At 39.8% G+C, this 20,645-nt stretch overlaps 3 protein-coding genes across 3 annotated transcripts; 2 read left to right on the plus strand and 1 right to left on the minus strand.

Annotated features, from left to right (window-relative positions):
- Window positions 1–655: 655 nt before the first annotated feature.
- On the plus strand, window positions 656–3,427 carry c1galt1c1 (C1GALT1-specific chaperone 1). The gene is made up of 2 exons (XM_075481728.1): window positions 656–789; window positions 1,756–3,427. The coding sequence occupies exon 2, from the start codon at window positions 1,770–1,772 to the stop codon at window positions 2,721–2,723; it is 954 nt and encodes a 317-aa protein (XP_075337843.1). The 5' UTR covers window positions 656–789; window positions 1,756–1,769; the 3' UTR covers window positions 2,724–3,427.
- A 1,375-nt stretch (window positions 3,428–4,802) lies between these two features.
- Window positions 4,803–9,102, minus strand: mcts1 (MCTS1 re-initiation and release factor). The gene is made up of 6 exons (XM_075481729.1): window positions 8,908–9,102; window positions 5,745–5,897; window positions 5,559–5,656; window positions 5,335–5,468; window positions 5,160–5,227; window positions 4,803–5,060 (listed from the first exon to the last, which is right to left on the minus strand). The coding sequence occupies exons 1-6, from the start codon at window positions 8,916–8,918 to the stop codon at window positions 4,979–4,981; spliced, it is 546 nt and encodes a 181-aa protein (XP_075337844.1). The 5' UTR covers window positions 8,919–9,102; the 3' UTR covers window positions 4,803–4,978.
- Window positions 9,103–10,159: 1,057 nt separating this feature from the next.
- cul4b (cullin 4B) lies at window positions 10,160–20,491 on the plus strand. The gene is made up of 20 exons (XM_075481731.1): window positions 10,160–11,080; window positions 11,969–12,084; window positions 12,196–12,299; window positions 12,420–12,489; window positions 13,905–13,978; window positions 14,069–14,231; window positions 14,416–14,505; window positions 15,659–15,741; window positions 15,826–15,893; window positions 16,004–16,122; window positions 16,263–16,455; window positions 16,559–16,663; window positions 16,751–16,861; window positions 16,945–17,030; window positions 17,507–17,614; window positions 17,727–17,840; window positions 17,933–18,038; window positions 18,146–18,318; window positions 18,401–18,553; window positions 19,242–20,491. Exons 1-20 carry the CDS (start codon window positions 10,603–10,605, stop codon window positions 19,335–19,337), a joined length of 2,610 nt encoding a protein of 869 aa, XP_075337846.1. The 5' UTR covers window positions 10,160–10,602; the 3' UTR covers window positions 19,338–20,491.
- The last annotated feature ends 154 nt before the right edge of the window (window positions 20,492–20,645 follow it).

Consider the following 20,645-nt stretch of genomic DNA (forward strand, 5'->3'; position numbering starts at 1 on the left):
GGAGTTGGTTCGTTTGCCTGGAGGGTTACATTGTGGGGAAGAAAACAACTTTTCAACATGTTCAAGATGGATTTTCTAGAGATACATTATCTTTTTTGTCCTCTTCCTCTGTGTTGAATAAGAGCTGTGTTCCAGCTCTGAACACTGTGCATTTACTTTTTATAGGGAAGGGTCGCTTTCTCGATGTCTTTTTTCCCCCAATACAACCTCAATTGTTCCGGGAAACAGTGTGCGTCTCAAAAAAAAACTTATCACAGTCGTTGCTGTTGTTTTGCCTTTTGAATTGCGTTTTCTGTGTCAAACAGTACTATTAGCATGCCGTAGTCTACCAACGTTTTTCTCGTTTTAATTTTTTCTTTGCTACAACATATGGTGGGGAATTGCGATTTGCTGCAAAACTACAGACTCAAAAAAGGCTTAAATGGATGGAAAGTTTCAACAAAATGGCTGTAAAAAGAAAAGACCGGACCCGAACATTGTTATAGATGTGAAAAATCACTGCAAATACACGCAAGCATTCTCACCAAAAAATAAAAATGAAAATAAGAAAAACAGCGACTGTGTTAATCAGACTGAAGAGGGAAGCATTCACATTGGTGAGTGCCGTCTGTTTGAGAAACGAGGAAGAAGAATGAAAGCAGAGAAGAAGAAGAAGAATGCCCCCTTCTGGTTGGAGTTTAGCTGCCGTTGGCTGACGTGTTAGCCTAACCAAACAGGAAAAGTGGGAACTGACAGACAACCACTGCGAAACCACCACCTGTTACGGCAAGATTAATCTAACTAAGAAAGGTAAATACTCCTAATTTCTCGTAATTAAGTCGCTAACAAGACCCCGACTTAGCTACACGTAAAAAGAAGCTAACAGTTAGCTAACAGTAAATTGTTAAAAGTGACTTCAGCTACAATCCCTGGATTATTGTTGTTAAATGAACTGTTTGCTACTCGAAGCTGCTAGCTTAAATGTTGAAATATTGTTGTATAATTACGGTCTGCAGTGTTTCATCAACATCGCTTACCGCTTAATTTCTGATGCGCCAAGGAGATTATGGGCAGCTTTAATAAGACAGAGAGCAATAGTGGAGTGCAAGAATTCTCAAGAATGATCAGTTTCATGTGATGTGTAAACTTTAAAGTCTTGTGTTTTTCACTCATGTTTGGATTAAACAATCCGTCTACAGTAAATATAATTCAAGTTAAATTTTAGCATCCCCGATTTATAGGTTTATTTGCACCTAAAATATACCATCAATTGACAATAATCCAGTAGTAGTTTGTCAGGTAATACTTGACATGGTAGTTTTGGGTCAGTTTGGGATCTGTGAATTTGTTTTCAGATTTTTACCCTTAAAGAGATGACTACAGGAATCTTACCTTGACAAAGTGTAAGAAGATACAAAGGTCCCGGTGTCAGCTGTTTGTTTATAAGCCATATTTTACTACTTGTTGGGTAAGATTTATCTACAGACAGCAAAAGCTTTGTAACCTAAAATAGCTTTCCTTGTTAATTTTTCTGACGGGGAAATTTATAGACATTATAGTCACAAAAACTTCTGTCAGCATCCTCAAGTTGCGTAATTTGTCTGACCAGACAATCCAGAAGGCAACTTATTATTACAGATAACAAAGAAGCTGAAAATGTTCATAGTTGATGAGACTAAAATAAATTAACAGTTTTGATTTCGCCTCAAAACAAAACGGGATCAAGTTGCATTTCCTGACTGACGATGATGCATTTTCTTTTGGGTTTTTTTCCAGTGACTGTTGCCAACATGTTGGCTGAGGGAGGCTCTTTCGTGAAGGGGATGGTCATGGGGAGCATTTTCTACCTGGTGCTGTCACTCATAAGTAGTTTTAGCCCCATCACTGAGTCTGGGACAGATGAGCACCATCATCATCACGTCAAGGCAGCAAGTAAAGAGGAGCTCAAACACTTATCGACCGGTGAAACACAGGAACTGAACAATCAAGTACGGGTCTATTGTGTGATCATGGTTCAGCCAAAGAACATCATTTACTGGGCTACCGCTTTGGACACTTGGAGCAAACACTGTGACAAGGCTGTGTTTTACACCTCAGAGTCCTCGAAGGCGCTCGAGGCGGTAGACCTTAAAGAAAAGGATGACTGGGTTCGGTTGCGTAAAGCTCTGAAACACGCTTATGAGAACGCTGGCGACCTGCGCTGGTTCTTTGTGGCACAACCAAGCACATTTGCCATCATTGAGAATCTGAAGTATCTTGTGCTCAGTAAGGATCCAGATGAACCGTTCTACTTGGGCAAAGCTGTGAAGTCAGGGGAGCTTGAGTATGTGGAGTATGAAAGTGGCATTGTTCTAAGCTATAATGCTCTGAAAAGGCTGGTGAATGTGTTCCAGGACGAGGAGAAATGTCCAGAAAAAGGGCGCGCTTTGTGGAAGCTGAGTGAAGACAAGCAGCTGGCCGTGTGCCTCAAATATACAGGTGTGTTTGCAGAGAACGGAGAAGACGCACACGGAAAGGGCCTGTTCAACAGCAAGAGTGTCGACAGCCTGATCACAGACAGCATGAAGGACAACCCCACTAATGTAGTGGAGGGCTGCTGCTCCGACATGGCAGTCACGTTCAGCGGGATGTCCCCAAATCAGATGCAGGTTATGATGTTTGGAGTTTACAGACTTCGTCCATACGGCCACGATTTCAATGACTGGTTAACATTTTACCCCCCAGAAGGTTCGGACAATGACTAGCTGGTTGTGTCATTTCAAAGATTTTGCTTCTATGATTGCAAATCTAACTTTGGGGGAAATGTTTTTCTTATGCTGTTTGTAAAACTGGATCCTGGGTCGGAATACTACTTATATGTATATTTGTACTTTTTGTACTTGAAATGATCAGCTTTGATTGCTTTGTGATGTTAGTAATGGGTGTACCATCACTTGAATGCATACATAATTGGGGAAAAATGTGAAACTCCTATGAAACTGAGTTAATCTGATTATGTTTTGATTATTGAAATAGTATCGTGTATCTTAAGCATCTTTCCTTTTGTGGTCCTAAAGAAACATTAGGAATTGTTTTACTCGTCCAAATGCTTGGCCTATTTTATCACATTATTTTAAACTTGAATACTTTCCAAGAAACCATTCCCCTCTGATTTAAAGGTTACACTGATGCATCATTAATCAGTGTCTCTCTTTTTTCAAACATTGAAACAAAGAAGCTTTTCAGTGTAGTTTTCCTACTGCCCTTTTTACAAATACACGGCCATTAAAGTGACCAGATGGGCTTTTGGATGATAGAAGTAATACGAATGTGGCTGCTTCTGTGATGGGAAGAGGAATGGAAAAGGACTGCTTATGTTGGACAATATATATGGAGCTCTGTAACTATTTTCTGCTGGCCACTATTTTATATTTTGCCTTGTTTATTACAGTAAAAGTACAATACATGACGAGGGCTTTCAGTTATTTAAGTTTGGACGACAGTCCACATACAAAAAAAAAAAATCGCAATGATTTGTCTTTGTTCATTTTTATGCCACTTTTACAGTATATCTCTACTAATATTTCCCACAACCCCTATGAAGGAATACAGGAAACGTCTGCAACACAAGAAAGGTCTGCCTTGAATGGATTGGAAACAGGATATTCCTGTTCGTGAATGAGGGCGATTATGCTGACATCACAACTCTTTGTGGCCCAGTTTATTCTTTTCAAGCCAGACGATCGAAATGTGGATTTCCAATTTATTTATTAATAGTCTTTTTAAAAATCCTCAAAAGTTGTTACGAGCTAAGCTAAATGATCCCATCGCCATTAGGTGGGAACTATCTGATTTTTGTGCTTAAAACCAGGCCTCTGGACTTTCTTAGCCTGATATTTGTGGCCTGACCAGATTCTCTTAAATAATTGTGATCGTATAAATTGTGACAGGCCTGGTGATGACAAGGGCTGTGCAATGCATCCGTTTCAGCATCGTTAATGCAACGTGTACTTATGACAGAAGTTTGTCATAAATAAGCAGCTAAGTACATGACAGTGAGATCTGAAGGCTGTCCGAAGCGAAGCAAAAGCCTTTTGTTTGCTCACTGGCAGCCAGATCCGATAAGTCCTCTATGAAAACAAGGCTGCCTTTGTGAGGATACCCTCTTCTTTATTTACCTTCTCTGAAATTGACCTGATAAGTATTTGGATGTTTGCCGTGTTGGAAACTATGGCATTAAAGGGGAAGTTATTTTTTTTATAAAAACCTGGACCTTATTTCTGGCATAAAATCTACTCACTGATAACAATTTGGTGAAAGTCGGCATCCTTCGGACGCTATTTAGATCCCTCGAGATCCGCGTATATCCATATAACGGGAGTGAACGGAGCAGAGACAATACAGAAAAATGTCTTTATTTGCACTGTTAGTTCAGAGCTGCCGTGTTGTTGTTATTGGGGGCTTTCTACATACGCGTCTACTGGGATGACGTCCTCGACGCACGCCGCTGCAGCACAGCTCCGTCCGTGCTCTGTGACGGTCGGCTATTTTTACACGGAGTTTGCTACTGCTAGTGTTGTGCAACATGGCAATTTGGAAATACGCAACAATGAACCATGTTACCAGAAGCAGTAGCAAATCCGGTGTAAAGATGCTGCGGCAGCGGCGCGCGTCGAGGATGCAACTTGGAAGTCCCAGGAGAACTGGTTTTACAACATGCATAAGCCTAGCGTGCCCTCTGCCAGTATGTAAATATTTACCCATCCTTAAATTAAACCTTCAGCTAAGATTACAGACAGAAACAAATAATTAGATCCAATACAAAATACCAACTGACGTTCTGGTTTGAAGCAAGATCTTTTCTTTATTTGTGCATCACAATGGTTGATTTAAAGCCTCCAGCAGGTTACACAGCTACGTCTGTAAACAGTTGACTGGCAGCTCATGCCTCTGCCCTCCCCCCAGAGCTCCACACATCATCTTGGGTGGTTTGGGTCGGCTGTTGCAGGTCCCGACGTCATCATTTATACGTCCTCATGTGCCACAAGCCATCGTTCAGATAGTGCACGTTCTCAATTCCGATTCCCTTGTTGACTTTTTCTCTGTTTGCAAAACATACAGAGAGATGAGATGAGCTCGTATATCAGCAGAAACGATCCAACTGTGAGGATTTGTTTCAGGGACACATGTTGAAGTCTTACATGCTTTCTGCCGACATCTTCATTACGCCAACGCAAAGTGCATGCTGTTTCCCCTCTGCCATAATGGCCTGCATCCACTCATTAAAGGCAATCATGTTGAGAAGTTTGTGTAAAATGTGAAAAGAAGGAAGGGGAATATTTATATTAAACTGCACCGTCGCGCATAAAAGGATACAACTACTGTGTCCGCATCAGAGGGGTAGAGTTTAGCGCCTGGTGACGTCAGCCCGGGACACATGATGTTGGCACCACTCAAGACAAATTTTATGGCCCCTTTGTCTACTTGCTGGTGTGGGAGAATGAAAGGATCTAAGACCAGAAAAGAGACGACTCAAATACAAGGAAGTTCCAACTGAAAATCATCAACCTGGAGATGCATCGACCATAAGGAGATCTCACATTTATGCAGCAGTCTGAGCGTGGGGTAGAACGGTCCTTCTCTCTGTCTGAAGAAAAGTAGCTCTCCATTCACTGTCAGGATTTCAATGTGTTCATGGCTGGAAAAAATACAGAGAACAGAAACTGTAGGAGAGGATACACTGTACCAAAAAAAAAAAAAATCTTTGTTTAAGAACAAAAACATACCATCTCACTATTTTGACAGGGTCCTTTTTGGGCATTATTTGATTGAGCCATGACTCGATGTCGGGAAACTGTTCCAACAGCTGATTTTTGATGCCTTTGATCACTGATGTTTTCAGCTGGATGCAGTTGGACACGTTTTCTTTCTCATCAAATCTGAAAGCAAGTTTATTATCACGAGTTATTGTTCCGTGTGACGCACACATGAAAGCAAGAATAGAATAATCCAGCTCAGAGGTTAATGAAGATGAGGAGATATCAAATTATCCATGAAAAGAATATCTTAATTCAGGTTCCGATCTACTTTTTTTTTTTTTTTTTTTTTTAATCCCAGAGAGGAAAGTCTTTAGCTACAGTGCTCCACTGGAGATAAAAAGTTACAGTAGTAATATAAAGAATAGAAATACACACAATAAAAACAATTCAATATACAACTATCTAGTTATCATGGAAATAGAAATAGTAATAAACAACAAATAACAAGAAAAAAGAAAAGAAAAACTAAGTAGGAAAATAGTAAATTAGAAGGTAAATATACACCATGTACATCCGGCGTTTGTGTGTACATCAGCTTATCAATTATTACCCGGTCAGTTGACAGCAGGCTGTCAGAGGATGCAGTTTTATGACTTTATAGACACAGGCAGAAATTATTTCCGCTGGCGTTTGGTGGTGTGCTTTGATGGAACGAGCTCCTGTGGCTGACCAGCACGTCACGGAGCGGGTGCGAAGCGTTGTTCAGTTTTGTCCTCAACTTGGACAACATCCTCCTCTCTGAAGGAGCGTTCTAATAGTTTTTAAAGGGATAGTTCGCCTCTTTTGACATGAAGCTGTATGACATCCCATTTTAGCAATATCATTTATGAACATTTTCTTACCCCCTGCTGCGTCCTGTGAGCAGAGTTCCAGCCTCGTTTTGGCGTTGATGAAGGCAGTCCGGCTAGTTGGCTGGGCCCCAAAAATAAAGCGTTTTGCTTCTCAAAACAATATGAGTTCAAAAGAGTAATACGTTTCCATCACAAAATCGTTCACCAAAAAAAGTCAGACCTCACAATCGCTTGGCGCTATTTATGCCTCCCTTCATATTAATGCGTGCAGCCACCTGCCGATAGCCGCACCTGATACGGTGTTTACTGCTCGGAAGCAGGGGACTGCTCGGTCTGCTCTTCGGTCTGCACGGTTTACACAGCACGCAGTGATACGAAGGTAGAGAGAAATAGCGCCAAGCGATTGTGAGGTCTGACTTTTTCTGGATGAATGATTTTGTGATGCAAATGTGTTACTCTTTTTGAACGCATATTGTTTTGAGAGGCAAAACGCTTTATTTTTGGGGCCCCAGCCAACTAGCCGGACTACCTTCGTCAACGCCAAAACTCAGCTGGAACTCGGCTCACAGGACGCAGCGGGGGGTAAGTCAATGTTCATAAATGATATTGCTAATATGGGATGTCATACAGCTTCATGTCAAAAGAGGCGAACTATCCCTTTAAATGTGGTTTAAAATTCTAGTTCTGTGGGAATTTGACTGTTTACCCTAAGTCAGAAGCGAATTAATACCTTAGAAGGGACTATTTATGTAGGGGAAAGTGGGTTAAGATTACCCACAAGATTTTAATGTAATCGCTTCTACATTAAAAGCGATTTTTATAAGGGATAAAAATATTTATGATGCATGTTGGTCATTTGCCAACTAATTAACACATTTGGCTAAATATGATCCTGAGTGCTATGGGGTAGGTTAGGCCAGGTTGGAGATGGGACAAACTGCAAGGAAGGAGCAATAATTTACATTTTATAGGCAACTCCAGTGAATTGATTGTTCATTGAATTGTTTCATTTCATTTTCATTTATTTTGAAACAATTATTTGGGTAATATCATGCAAATGTTCATTTTGGCAGCATTTTTTTTTTTTAAATTAGTTTGAGATTTTAGTTGTTTAACCGTTTATTAGTCTCAGAGGCAATTATTTACTGATCCTGCTTCTGTATTCATCTCTTTTTAAACAATAATTCACTGTTTTTGATTACAACTTTGTTGTAATCATTTTGTTAGTTTATGTTATCTTTAAGAAAAGAAATATGACCATTTGTAAAACAAAGAAAGAGTGTAATTCATATTGGTTTATAAAAGAGTCGTGTTATCTTTCAAATTTCCCATGGGTTTAATTCATATTCAATTAGATGGACACTTTACCCCCTGACGGCGAAACCTCCAAATTAAGCCACAGGCAAACTATTTTATTGAATTATTTCTCATAATAAAAGGTCATATATTTAGAACTATTAGTCACGGAATAATTCTGATTATCTAAATTGATATATAAAGACATTCTGAATTTGATTGGAGGCTTTCATTTTACTTCAGCCTCCACCGTTTTCAATTATCTTGAGAGACCATAAATACATTTAAAAAAAAAAAAAAAAAAAAAAAAAAAAAAAAAAAAATCGCTCATCTTACCCCTAACTCTCTTATTTAGTACAGTCAAGTGAGTCCAGTGTCTTTTTGTCCCAGACTTTGAAAATCCCAGCATCTAAATCCATTAATTTACTGGATGACAAGTCAGTGTTTCATGACATTTATCATATTTCTGACGGTACTCATCTGTAGCAAGATAACTAGAGCTGTAACATAAATGCAGTGGAGTGGAAAGTGCAATGTTTCCCCCTGAAGTATAGTGTAAAGTACCATATTAACATATCTAAGAAAAGCACAAGGACGCAAGTTGTGCATTTAGGTACAATACTAACAATTGCTCAATAAGTGACCTCTCCCCACCGATTTTCGTTCAGGACACAGTGACAGTGGAATTTTGGAAAACTTTGTAAATACATCTTAGGATGACATCCACTGAAGCAGCTGTGATTCCAGACATTATATTTTAAAAGTGTAAATAGTTTAAAACTACAGCCAAGTGTAGCTAAATATCTCCATCATCACACATAACTGAAACATTTTAACAGATTCTGTCCGCAGGTACAACGCAGACACCGGCTTTAACCTTGAGAAAGGTTCTCTCAAACTCCTATAACTCATGTCTACTCGCCTTTAAACTTGAACGTTATCTTTATACAAACTCATTTTGGCTTCTGCCTCGCGCTAACTGCTAGCCACTTCAGCGCGCCGCTAGCTACCGCATTACAACACAGAAATAATAACGAACTTACTTTTTAAACATTCTTGCTGGTCGCAGTTGCCGCCTTCTTCAAGTGTGTCAATGCTTGGCCGAACTCAGTGCGTAGGGTCAGGAAAGATAGACACGAAAATCACTAAATACAACTCATCTGCCTGGGAGTGCTAGAGCAATTCCACGCTTATTTCGCAGAGCAGGGCCAGCAGTACTAGCGTTGCGACATTTTACTACACTTAACACGGCAAGGCGCTTTTCTTCTGTCACCATGGTAACGTCTGCGACCTCAGAGTTCAGTTGACAAAATCCATAATTCGGACAGTGCTGCATTTTCTCTTTGAAACAATTTTAAACTACTGTAAATATACGAATATTTGAATGTAGAACCAGTTAGATTATAGCACGTTAGTGGTCACAAAGCTTTTTTAGCCTTTAACTTTGATCTTAAATGTGTAGCCTTTTTAACTTAATGTTGCATTTAGTATCAGTAGAACATTTCAATTCATTCTGAAGTGTATTTTAAAAAATTGGTTTCTAATTTTCACGTCTGTATTTAGCAAAAGCAATAAATTGCTATATGATATACTGCATCATATTTTTAGACTAGTCTTGATTAACATTCAACATTTCTTTGTAGTTTCTTTTTTTTTTTTCGAAATTATCTACATCAATCCAGAACTTTCTTGTGTATATACAGTAAAAAGCTATAACAATCCCCATTTGTAACCCACATAAATCTTGTTTAAACCGAATATGAATTAAACTTAAAACATACAAAAGAGTGAATAACGATTGGAATTTTTAGGGATTTGGATACATTTCCAGAAATGTTTATGATAAATGACAAATGAACAAACCTCGACAACACATTTTGTGTAAAGTACTACCGAATTTGAGATTGAAGACGTATGAAGAAAAACTCCAACGTAAAGGTTTTTTCCTCAAAACACTTTTTTCCTCATAACATGTTTTCTGAAGCCATTATTCAGTTCAATGTGCTCTGAATTGCCTATTTTTTTTTCTATTTCCTTGATTATACGAAGACATGTTGATGGAAGCTAAATGGCAAAGCCTGGCAAGAAAAGAAAAGGAAAGAAAGAAGTTTTAATATAAATACTTTGAATAATTCAACGAGCAAAATAATGACGTCAACCCCAGAGTCTACAGCCAGACTCTCTTGGGGCCAGAGCCGTTTATGGCGCCATCTTGTGGCCTGAACAGTCACAGCACTGTGGTCGATATAAAGAAAAAAAAAACACGCTTGTGCGAAAAGTACTTTTGTACAAAGTACTTCCGGTGGGGTCACCGACTAGCTTTTACGAGCGAAATTTCCTCGTGTTTACCAGCGTCTGTTTTAATAACACGTGAGCTTGTTAATGCTATGTTTACATCTCTTCTGTAGATAATTTTCTTTAACGGCCACTTCACTTAACCGCTCTCACTGAACGACTTCACGACGCGGTTGGACAAGCGAGGCAAGAAGAGGAAGCAATAGCCAACCATCTTTATTCTTCTGCCAGCAATAACAAGAAAGAGAGAAGGCTAGGTTTTAAGTGGGGCTGAGTAGTTTGCAATTTATTGTCTGTTTTAGAGTGGATAAAGGAATTGGTTGAAACCTCCCCGCGTTGAGACAGACAAAAGCTCTCGGACACTGTGCTCTACCCCCGGCAAGCCTAGAAGTTTGGGATAAAAAAAAAACACAGGCTGTTAAGAATTAGTATTCCCGTTTTTCATGTTTCCAACAGGTTTATCTTCCCCTAATCCCCCACCACCGCCAACCCAGGAGGCAAGACCCGCGTCTACTGATGTCAAAAACGACAGCAGCAACATCACATCTCCGAAAAAGAGGAAAATAAACGGCTCTGAGAGGGAAGACACAAGTGACACGATCTCTTCTTCGCCTCCCAAAACCCTGAATTCTTCCTCCTCCTCCTCTCCCTCCTGCTCTCCCACTCCGCTGCACATTCAGAAGAAGTTGAGGTTTGAGGATTCAGTGGATTTCATTGGACTGGATGTGAAAATGGCTGAGGAGGCTGCTGCTGCTGCCGCTGCCGCCGCTGCTTCGTGCTCCAATAACAAAAGCAAAGCCATGTTTCTGCCCGGTGGCGCGGGGCACCACGCAAACGGACTGACGAAAACCGCAGGATCCGGCACTTTTTCCAACAGTAAACCCGGTGCTGCCAAGAAACTAGTCATCAAAAACTTCAGAGGTATCTGAGACTCTGGTGGATGATGTGATCCAACTTCTGACAAGTCCTTTATTAATGCAGTGATGGTGTGCCTGCTGGACCTGTGTTGTTTTCAGTGCCCATTGGCTGTGCTGCATTGAGTGCCTATATATTTCTGAATATTTATGATGTAGAATGGGGTATGAACTGGGGTCTGACATGTCTAAGCAGTACATTTCTTTAGCTGGTCACGATCAATTTAAAAAAACGATGAACTCAGTAAGACTTTTCATTTAACACAACCAATACAGTCTTGAGTGCAAAAAACTGTGTAGAAGTTGCCATGAAGGGTATGCAAAGACTGAGATATAGCTTATTTGCAGTGTCCTTTACTAAATATATGCTTGTTTTAATCTTGTATTACTTTAAATGTTAGCTTAGAATAGTTATAGAAGTTGACGTACAGTATGCAAAGACTAGGAACTGATTTAATGGGTAAACGTCAGAGCTTAGCATTAGCTATATTTGAAAGTGGCCGTGTTGATATTGTAGCAAGGGGTTGAAACATCATGGACTCTAATCACCTAGTTTGTCAAGCATACAAGAAAAGCAAACAAACCTAGTAAATTAAGCTACAAATGGACAGAATAGTTGTAATTTAAGGGGTGTAAGCATTAAAAGATCCAGATGAGATGAAAGAAACTATCATCAAAAGAAGGCTGACGTGTCTTTGAGGTTTCATAAAAGTTGACTTTACAGGAGAAAGAATGCCCATGTCAGGTTTTACAATGTTTAATAACCAAAATCCAGTGACCAGATACTCGATTTTATGGCGATGTCACCTAGCTGAACATCGATGTTTTAAAGTTAGCCCTCCACTGTCCTGCTGATGTTGTCAAAGGTTTATTCTGTATTTTGTGTTCCTCGCAGAAAAACCGAAGCTCCCCGAGAACTACACACAGGAAACCTGGCAGAAGCTGAAAGAAGCAGTGGAGGCCATACAGAACAGCACTTCAATCAAGTACAATCTAGAGGAGCTTTACCAGGTATCAAAACAGCCCAGCTGACCTCGCACAGGAAAGTGTCTGCGTGTGTGAGCAGCCGCTTTGCCGTCATCACGTACAGAAGGTGACGCTTTTCTCTGTCTCTCTCTTCAGGCCGTTGAAAACCTCTGTTCCCATAAGATATCCGCCAAGCTTTACAAACAGCTGAGGGCTGTGTGTGAAGACCACATCAAGGCACAAATTGATCAATTCAGAGAATATCCTTTACAGCTCGAGTCACTAAATCTTAGTGGTTGTTAAAGGTGAATCAGGCATGATCATAACTTCCAGGAAAGCTTGTGAATTACAGTCCACTTTTGACTTAACTTTGTTCTCACGGATGCCCTGGACAGTGTGCTTTTCCTGAAGAAAATCGACAAGTGTTGGCAAGATCACTGCAGACAAATGGTAAGTTTGATCACTTTGATAATCTTTTTTTTTTTTTTTCTAATCGTTGAAAATTGTTAAACATAACTTTTTATGACTAAAGGGCCATTGCACTGAATTATTATTATTGGGCTTAGGGACTTGTAAAAGGAAGGCATGATTAAACATTTGATATCCACTGATCAATACTTTAAAATGAAATGTCAGATATTTGCAAAAATACATAATCATACGTCCCTACGTTTATATTAATTGAATTTTACATGAAAATAGATTCTGCATAAATGCATTAACACATGGCCCCTAGTCTTCTGTCATGAGTGGTTGTATAAATATAGTAATTCCACCTTTGAAAGGCTCGATGTTTTCTGCATTTGGATCGATTACTGTGTCCATACGGGGCTCAGAACCTACTCTTGTAAGAAAGGAAAAACCAGTCCAGATTTAAAATGCATTGTAGACCCCTTAGAGGAGTGCATCTGCTACATGTCAGACGCTCCATGGAAATCCTGTTCTGATCTTCCAATGAACCTCCACCAATGTGTCAGAACAACAGCCCTTTAATTTGAATTTTGACTTGGAGAAGAGAAAGAAGTCTTCAGATGAAACTGAATACTATCCCTTGGAATCCTCTGGATGTCGTCGTCGTCTGACGTGGACAGTCTGTTCCTGGAGCTCGATTTCACAGCGCACTACAACGGCAACATCAAAGAAGACCGAGAGGATGCTTTTGGTTGCGCAGCTCACCTCATGTGCCTGCTTCTGGTTTGGAGACTGTGGACCCTCCTGCTGAAAGCTGCTGTTTAGTATTTCACTTGTAGCCGTAGAACAGCGATCAACCTCAACCCGAAGGGTGACGTAGACTGGGAGGTCCATGATGATATCGCAGTGCCCCATTTCAAGAGTTGTGGGAGCAATATGTCCCTGCTCAGATGAGTAGAGACAAAAGAGTTGCAGCCAAATTGAATTCAGCTTTTGCTTTTTATCGTCCAAGACTGTTTGGTGACCAAAAATGCTTTGAAAATATTTGATTTGGTGCAAAGAAAAATAATGAAAATGATATTGTAAGGATTACATAATTTTCTCCTACACTATAGAGGAGATCATCTGTATTATCTTTATACTCATAGGAAATTAAGTTTTACTTTGTACTTTAGATGCTAATGGAAAGTAAAGTTGCTAAAGAAAATATCTGTTGCTGGTTCTCATTCTCAGTTGTTTTTTTTTTTGTTTTTTGTTTTTAAATGAGAAACAAATGTTTTAAAAAGCTGGCTTTAGACTTACAGAAGATATCCTGCAGCTGTGTCTACATGCTGAGTTGACAAAGATTAGTGGAGTGACCACTAATGCTTAAACTTCCTTCCAAAGGGAAATTGTTCAAATGTGTTACTTCTTCTCACCATTTGTTATCATGACTCTTTGTTTTTGTCTCACAGATCATGATTAGGAGTATATTTTTGTTTTTGGATCGCACCTATGTTCTTCAAAATTCAATGCTGCCATCAATCTGGTGAGTGATCAGTGACGTCACTGCTTATCGATCGTATATGAGGCTGATTCCTGTCAAAGTGGGTGCTGAACAAGCTGCTGTGGTCTGCAGGGACATGGGCCTGGAGCTGTTCAGGTTCTACATCATCAGTGATTTAAAGGTTCAGAGTAAAACAATCGACGGGATTCTGCTGCTCATCGAGAGGGAGCGAAACGGAGAGGCCATAGACCGCAGTCTTCTGAGGAGCTTGCTGAGCATGCTCTCTGACCTGCAGGTGACAAACACACCAACTACCAGCTCATTAGGATCTTATAGCATAGATTACTGTAGTCCTGCATTACAAAAAGAGTATGGCTCAGGCATCGTGTGATTCTAATCCGCAAAGAAGTGTCATGATCTGTCGGTTTCCAGCTGACAAATGGTTGTAATGAAACCCGTGTTCTCTCCACCCCTGACAGATTTATCAAGACTCCTTTGAGCAGCGCTTTTTGGAGGAAACTAATCGCCTGTACGCTGCAGAGGGACAGAGGCTGATGCAGGAGAGAGAGGTGATTTATGTGACCTGATGTCCAGGAGGCGTTCTGTTCTATCCAGTGTGTTTTTCTCATTTCAGAGATGAGCGCGGTAAATTAGATTCTGCCTCTCTATTAAACCTACGGGGATTTAGTTTGTGAAAATTAGCAAGAAGCCATTTTGCTAATCAATCAATTACTTTAAGCAAAATGTCCAAACTTTCTCTGGTTTTTGTGTCTCGGATATGAGGATTTTGAGCTTTTTGTTTTTTGTTTTTTACAATATATTGTGAATATCATCGTATTGATGGCCGGATAAAACAAGCAATTTGATTGGCTCCTTTTTTCTGACTTTTATTGAAAAAGTATTTAATTCCTCAGTCGTGTGAATAATCAGAAGATTCAAATTTCCAGTCCAGCTCCATTGAACCAGGCATCTTTTTTTTTTTTTTTTTTCAGATATATATAAATTTGAAGAAAACAGAAACGTGTTATGCTGATGTATAAAAAAGATATACAACAACTAGTGTTCACAATTATTTTTGATGTGATGTAGCTAAAATAAAGATGACATCATATGCTGTTAGCATATTTAGTAAATCATCAAGTCATTTATATTCTGCTTAGTTCCAGCTCTTCACATCTGCTTTCTCCACTGATGCTTTCTGTGCTCACACATGCTGTGTTTTAATTCAGCCAAATTCTTAGAAAAAGCTGCTCTCTCATGTTTTTCTGTTTTTGCTGTCAGTCGAAACAGAGGCCCATTAAGACTAAGTGTTCAGCCGCGGTTCATTTGAAAGCATTATGCGGCTGCTGCTCTGCTGATGTAAAGTCTTGATTTTATGAGCACAGCAATGTCTGACAAAATCATCTTCCACTTAAGCTAAAGAGAACGCATGTGCTTTCATATTTGCGTGTACGATGATTGCTCAGAAAGAAAGTTGGAAATGGCAGAATGTCTCTGGAGGCTGCCGCCCCACCTGCTCCACTCTCGCAAGCTGGCGGCGCTGCAGCTGCATGACCACGATGTAGCCTGCCGGCTGTTTCTCATTCACTAGGTTCACTGCTCTAACATAGAAGATGACTAGATCCTGTCTTCACAGAGCAATATTGGAATGAAGGGCGGTGCATTGAGGCCATGCCATGGTGTTAAAGTCATGGTTTTGCTTTGCCATCTCTCTTTTATTAGGTCCCAGAATATCTCCATCATGTCAACAAACGCTTGGAGGAGGAGGCTGATAGAGTAATCACATATCTAGACCAGAGCACACAGTGAGTGTTGACCTGTGGCATTTAGTTTACATACAAAAAGTTCTACATATTCACGTGTGACCTAAACTTTTCTTTGCCTTTCAGAAAACCTCTCATCGCTACGGTGGAAAAGCAGCTGCTGGGCGAACACCTCACAGCGACTCTGCAAAAAGGTACACATTCTTCACATGAACATGTACAGCCGTGGGTAAATGTCCAAGATTGATCTGAATGGCGACTGATGGGACGCTGACACTGCTCGTGTGTTGCTGTAAACCTGCAGGGCTGACTCACCTGCTGGACGAGAACAGAATTCAGGATCTGTCTCTTCTGTATCAGCTCTTCAGTCGAGTGCGAGGCGGTGTTCAGGTGCTGCTGCAGCACTGGATAGAGTACATAAAGGTACGGCCACATTGGTGATGTTTAATGAAACGAAAGATGATTTTAGGGCGAGCATGCTGAGCTCATTCTGTTTTAGGATGTTTATTTTTGCTTTCCTCATTCTTCAATTGTTTCTCGACGTCTTATCTATGTACGTTCAGACTTTTGGAAGTACAATCGTCATCAACTCGGAAAAAGACAAAACAATGGTGCAAGAGTTACTGGACTTCAAAGACAAGGTGGATCACATCATCGACGTGTGCTTCTTGAAGAACGAGAGGTTTGTTAACGCCATGAAGGAGGCTTTTGAAACATTCATCAACAAACGGCCAAATAAACCCGCAGAGCTCATAGGTTGGTTACCACGCATTTACCCACTGATCTCTTCCAAGCTCTCTGTGAATGAGCATGTGATCATAATCATCATGAAATAAACTTTTCTTTTTTTTTTTGACAGCAAAACATGTGGATTCAAAACTAAGAGCAGGAAACAAAGAGGCAACGGATGAAGAGCTGGAGAAGATGCTGGATAAGATCATGATTATCTTTAGATTCATCTACGGTAATATTTACTGTCACTTTTGTTCTAGTTGAATTCTCGTCCCTGTTTTCTTGTTTTTGTATTGTAATAAAATGTTATTTACCGTAGGAAAAGATGTCTTTGAGGCCTTTTATAAAAAGGATCTGGCCAAGAGGTTGCTGGTTGGAAAAAGTGCCTCGGTGGATGCCGAAAAATCGATGTTATCGAAGCTCAAACACGGTTAGTTAATTCCCTCGCCGTCACTTTTAGACGCACACGGTGAGAAAGTAGTAATGAAAACAACCTTTTTGATATTTTCTCAGAATGCGGAGCAGCGTTCACCAGCAAACTAGAGGGAATGTTCAAGGATATGGAGCTTTCTAAAGACATCATGGTGCAGTTCAAACAGGTAAGGACCACGGTGAAGCCTAAAGTAGGTGAGCATTTGTAGCTGTGCTGCATCGCTCAGCAATTCCCCCCCCCCCAAAAAAAAAGCAACTTTGTGTGCTGCCGCATCAAACAATGGCAACTTAAAACAAAACTTGCTGGATGTTAGTCTGTTTTCATAAGTTTCAGGGTTCCATGAGTGAATAGATTTTGAAAGACAATTAGACCCTCTTTATAAAAAATCCTATTTTTCTCCTCTACTTATTCATTGGAGCCCTAAAAAAATTAAATATATGAATTAAAATTACACACAGTAAATAGACATGGCAACAAAGCTAAAAGCTGTGTCACTTCATGCATTTTCTTCTCAAACATGTGTTAACATTCATTTCAAAGACATAGATACATGGATGGATGGATGGATGGATGGATAGGTGGAACTATTGAACCTGTTCTGGAGGTAGTAGTTTTATAAGACATGTCCCTCTACTTCTGTAGTACATGCAGTGCCAAAACATTCCCGGCAACATTGAGCTGACGGTGAACATCCTCACTATGGGCTACTGGCCAACATACGTCCCGATGGAAGTGCACCTGCCCGCTGAGGTTAGTGCTGAGCAAATATTGAGAACATGGCATTTTTATAACACCCCCAACCCACTCCATGCAATAAATATACCAAATGTTGCCTTGTTACGCTTCTCTTATCTTTGCCCAGATGGTGCGACTGCAAGAGATCTTCAAGACTTTCTACCTGGGCAAACACAGCGGCAGGAAGCTGCAGTGGCAATCGACATTAGGTCACTGTGTCTTAAAAGCTGAATTCAAAGAGGTTTGTAACTCTTTTTGTTTCTTTTTTTTTTTTTTTGTGCGCTTAGCAGCGAAATCTTTCTATTAATTATTTTCTGTCTTTTCCTGAAAAAGGGCAAGAAGGAGCTACAAGTGTCACTTTTTCAAACACTTGTGCTTCTGATGTTTAATGAAGGAGAAGAGTTCACGCTAGAGGAGATCAAACTGGCGACAGGAATAGGTTTGTATTTCCACATTAAAGTTTGGTTGCTAGCACATTGACGGCAACGTGGCAGCGTCCTCTTTGTTCAGCACCCCTGATCCGCTGGTGTGTCTTTTGGGTAACAGAGGACGGCGAGCTGCGGCGGACGCTGCAGTCACTTGCTTGCGGAAAAGCACGTGTCCTCACCAAAATCCCAAAAAGCAAAGATGTGGAGGATGGGGACAAGTTTTCCTGCAACAATGACTTCAAACACAAGCTCTTCAGGATCAAGATAAACCAGATTCAGATGAAAGAAACGGTATAAAACGCTGTCTCACTGCTTGAAAATAGCGCTTCATTTCAAGGTATTAGGAAATGATTTAACCCGCATCTCACCCCAGGTGGAGGAGCAAGTTAGCACCACGGAAAGAGTCTTTCAGGATCGTCAGTATCAGATCGATGCTGCCATTGTGCGGATCATGAAGATGAGGAAGACTCTCAGCCATAATCTCTTGATGTCTGAGGTGTACAACCAGCTCAAGTTCCCTGTCAAGGTAATAAGCGTGACTCCTAAACTGCTTTCTAATGATAAAACCAAAGATGTTGCTTTTCTTGGTTTGTCTATTACCAGAGAAAATTTTAAAAAACACAACACAAATCTGCAGCACTTTAATAATGGTACAATTTACAGCGTTTAAAAATCTGCATTCTCTTTTCATGGTTAAATTTAGCTAATGTATTAGGATTTATCCACTCGTGTATTCTGTATTATTCCTGCACTTTCCAGGGATTCAAAGATTATTTTGGGAATGCTAATTTAAAACTAGATTAATGTTAATTCCAACTTGTATAAATAGGTTCCTTTTGTTATTCACATTGCAGCGTTCAGATAAGGTTCCGTCAGTTTAGCTGATTTAAATCATGGCAACACGAATTTCATGGACAAATTATTAACTGACACAGTTTCTACTGTGTTTAGACGTGTATTATCTCAGATTTTTTATTTTTTTTAAGTTCTTCTACTTGTTACTTATTAGTTGTCATAAAAATCAACATCATTATATCTGCAATGATGGGAAACACAGGCATATCAGTTTAGTTCCAATGTTATGATATTCTGTGATCTTTTATGATGACTTTTGGGTTAATGGGCTCACACCTTAAAGCAGAAGTGATATTCTCAGTGATACTTCTATGTGCCTCTCAGCTTAACTTCTGCGTCTCTGTGCTTTTCCCTTTCAGCCCGCTGACTTGAAGAAGAGGATAGAGTCGCTTATTGACAGGGACTATATGGAGCGTGACAAGGAGAACTCCAACCAGTACAACTATGTGGCCTAGCGAAAGGAAAAGTAAAAAGCAGTTGGTGCAGATAAAATGAAAGCTGTTCTGAGTGATCGGTCTCTAAATCTTTTGCTCCAGTGGATGTTAACCGTTCTCATCTTCAACCCAGCGACCGACATGCGAATGGCTATTGCTCCACAGGGTTTTTGTCAGGGGTCTTGTGATCCTGTGGACTGCATGCCCATTGAAAAGAGAATATTGTCCGTATTTCTCAGTGCCTCTGAGAGAGCTGTGACAAAGAAGACACACACACTTCAGTTTGCTTGTTTTGTTTTTTGTTTTTGTTTTTTAATGGAGAGGAAAAATATTTATTTTCAAACTTAGATTCTTTGTCCATAGTTTGAATCAATATGCTCTTTGTTATCAAGTCACTTTTTTTCTTCCTTTTTGTTCATCCGGTATCCTAAGCAAAATGCTGACGCATCTAACTGTTCTCTAAAATGTACCACATGTTGGGAGAGAGCAAAGGATCCAAGAAATTAAACTGATGCTTTGTTTCCTCAGCCAGTGTCAAAACATGGGAGTACTGGGGCAACATTCAAAGTAGGAACTTCTAATTTAGGGAATATGTGGTAAATGTGTGACCTGCAGTTAAGTTTTACAGTTTTAAAGGCCATGTAGCCATGTGATAAAGCTGTGATCATGAACACACACAAACACACACATCTGCTCAAACCAGAGTTTGTGCCAAAAAAGGAGCACTTCTTTTGTTATCGAGTGTAATCAAGCTGCTAAAGCCAGTTCAGTTTCACAAGTATATGCAAACAAGATTCTATTTTTTTTTTTTTTTTTTTGTGTACATTTTTTTTTTTTATACATGCGTCACCAGTGATATTTTTAAATAACAAATGTCATGAAATCTGACAGCCAGCTGCTCCTTAACCTACAAGGTTTACTGTTTCTGTTAACCTGTAGGTTGACCAAGCACAACAACTGTCCAGTATCATACTATAGACATTTTTGTTTTCTTTTCTTTTATTTCCTTTCCTTTTTCTTTTGTGAAAGTCTCCATGTTGGGCCTGCAGACCTTGTTAAAAAACGGAGGTAATATGCCTCAATACATGAGGAAAATATGATTGATTAGACTTACCCTTGTTTGATTGAGTCTGTTAGATTTATTGCTTCAGATTAAAATAAATGTTTAAATCAGTTTTCGATTTTTAATCACTGTTTCCAAGCACATTGCATTGTATTTGTGTGTCGGGGGGGGTCTGTAAACATTGTTCTAATGTTAAACATTAACATGCAGAGAACAAAAATTAACTGTGTAAAAGAGAAGACCGCAGTCCACACCTCCTCTTAGTT

Source organism: Odontesthes bonariensis, chromosome 13 (assembly GCF_027942865.1).
Source record: "Odontesthes bonariensis isolate fOdoBon6 chromosome 13, fOdoBon6.hap1, whole genome shotgun sequence".
Lineage (NCBI taxonomy): Eukaryota > Metazoa > Chordata > Actinopteri > Atheriniformes > Atherinopsidae > Odontesthes > Odontesthes bonariensis.

Coding starts and splice junctions, on each gene's coding strand:
- mcts1 (XM_075481729.1), bottom strand. Junction 5,469..5,558: donor GCTCAGACTGCTGCATAAAT/GTGAGATCTCCT, acceptor TTCTGGTCTTAG/ATCCTTTCATTCTCCCACAC. Junction 5,061..5,159: donor AAGATGTCGGCAGAAAGCAT/GTAAGACTTCAA, acceptor TTTTGCAAACAG/AGAAAAAGTCAACAAGGGAA.
- cul4b (XM_075481731.1), top strand. CDS start 10,603: ATGTTTCCAACAGGTTTATCTTCCCCTAATCCCCCACCACCGCCAACC. Junction 11,081..11,968: donor AGTCATCAAAAACTTCAGAG/GTATCTGAGACT, acceptor TGTTCCTCGCAG/AAAAACCGAAGCTCCCCGAG. Junction 17,615..17,726: donor AAGTGCACCTGCCCGCTGAG/GTTAGTGCTGAG, acceptor ATCTTTGCCCAG/ATGGTGCGACTGCAAGAGAT.
- c1galt1c1 (XM_075481728.1), top strand. CDS start 1,770: ATGTTGGCTGAGGGAGGCTCTTTCGTGAAGGGGATGGTCATGGGGAGC.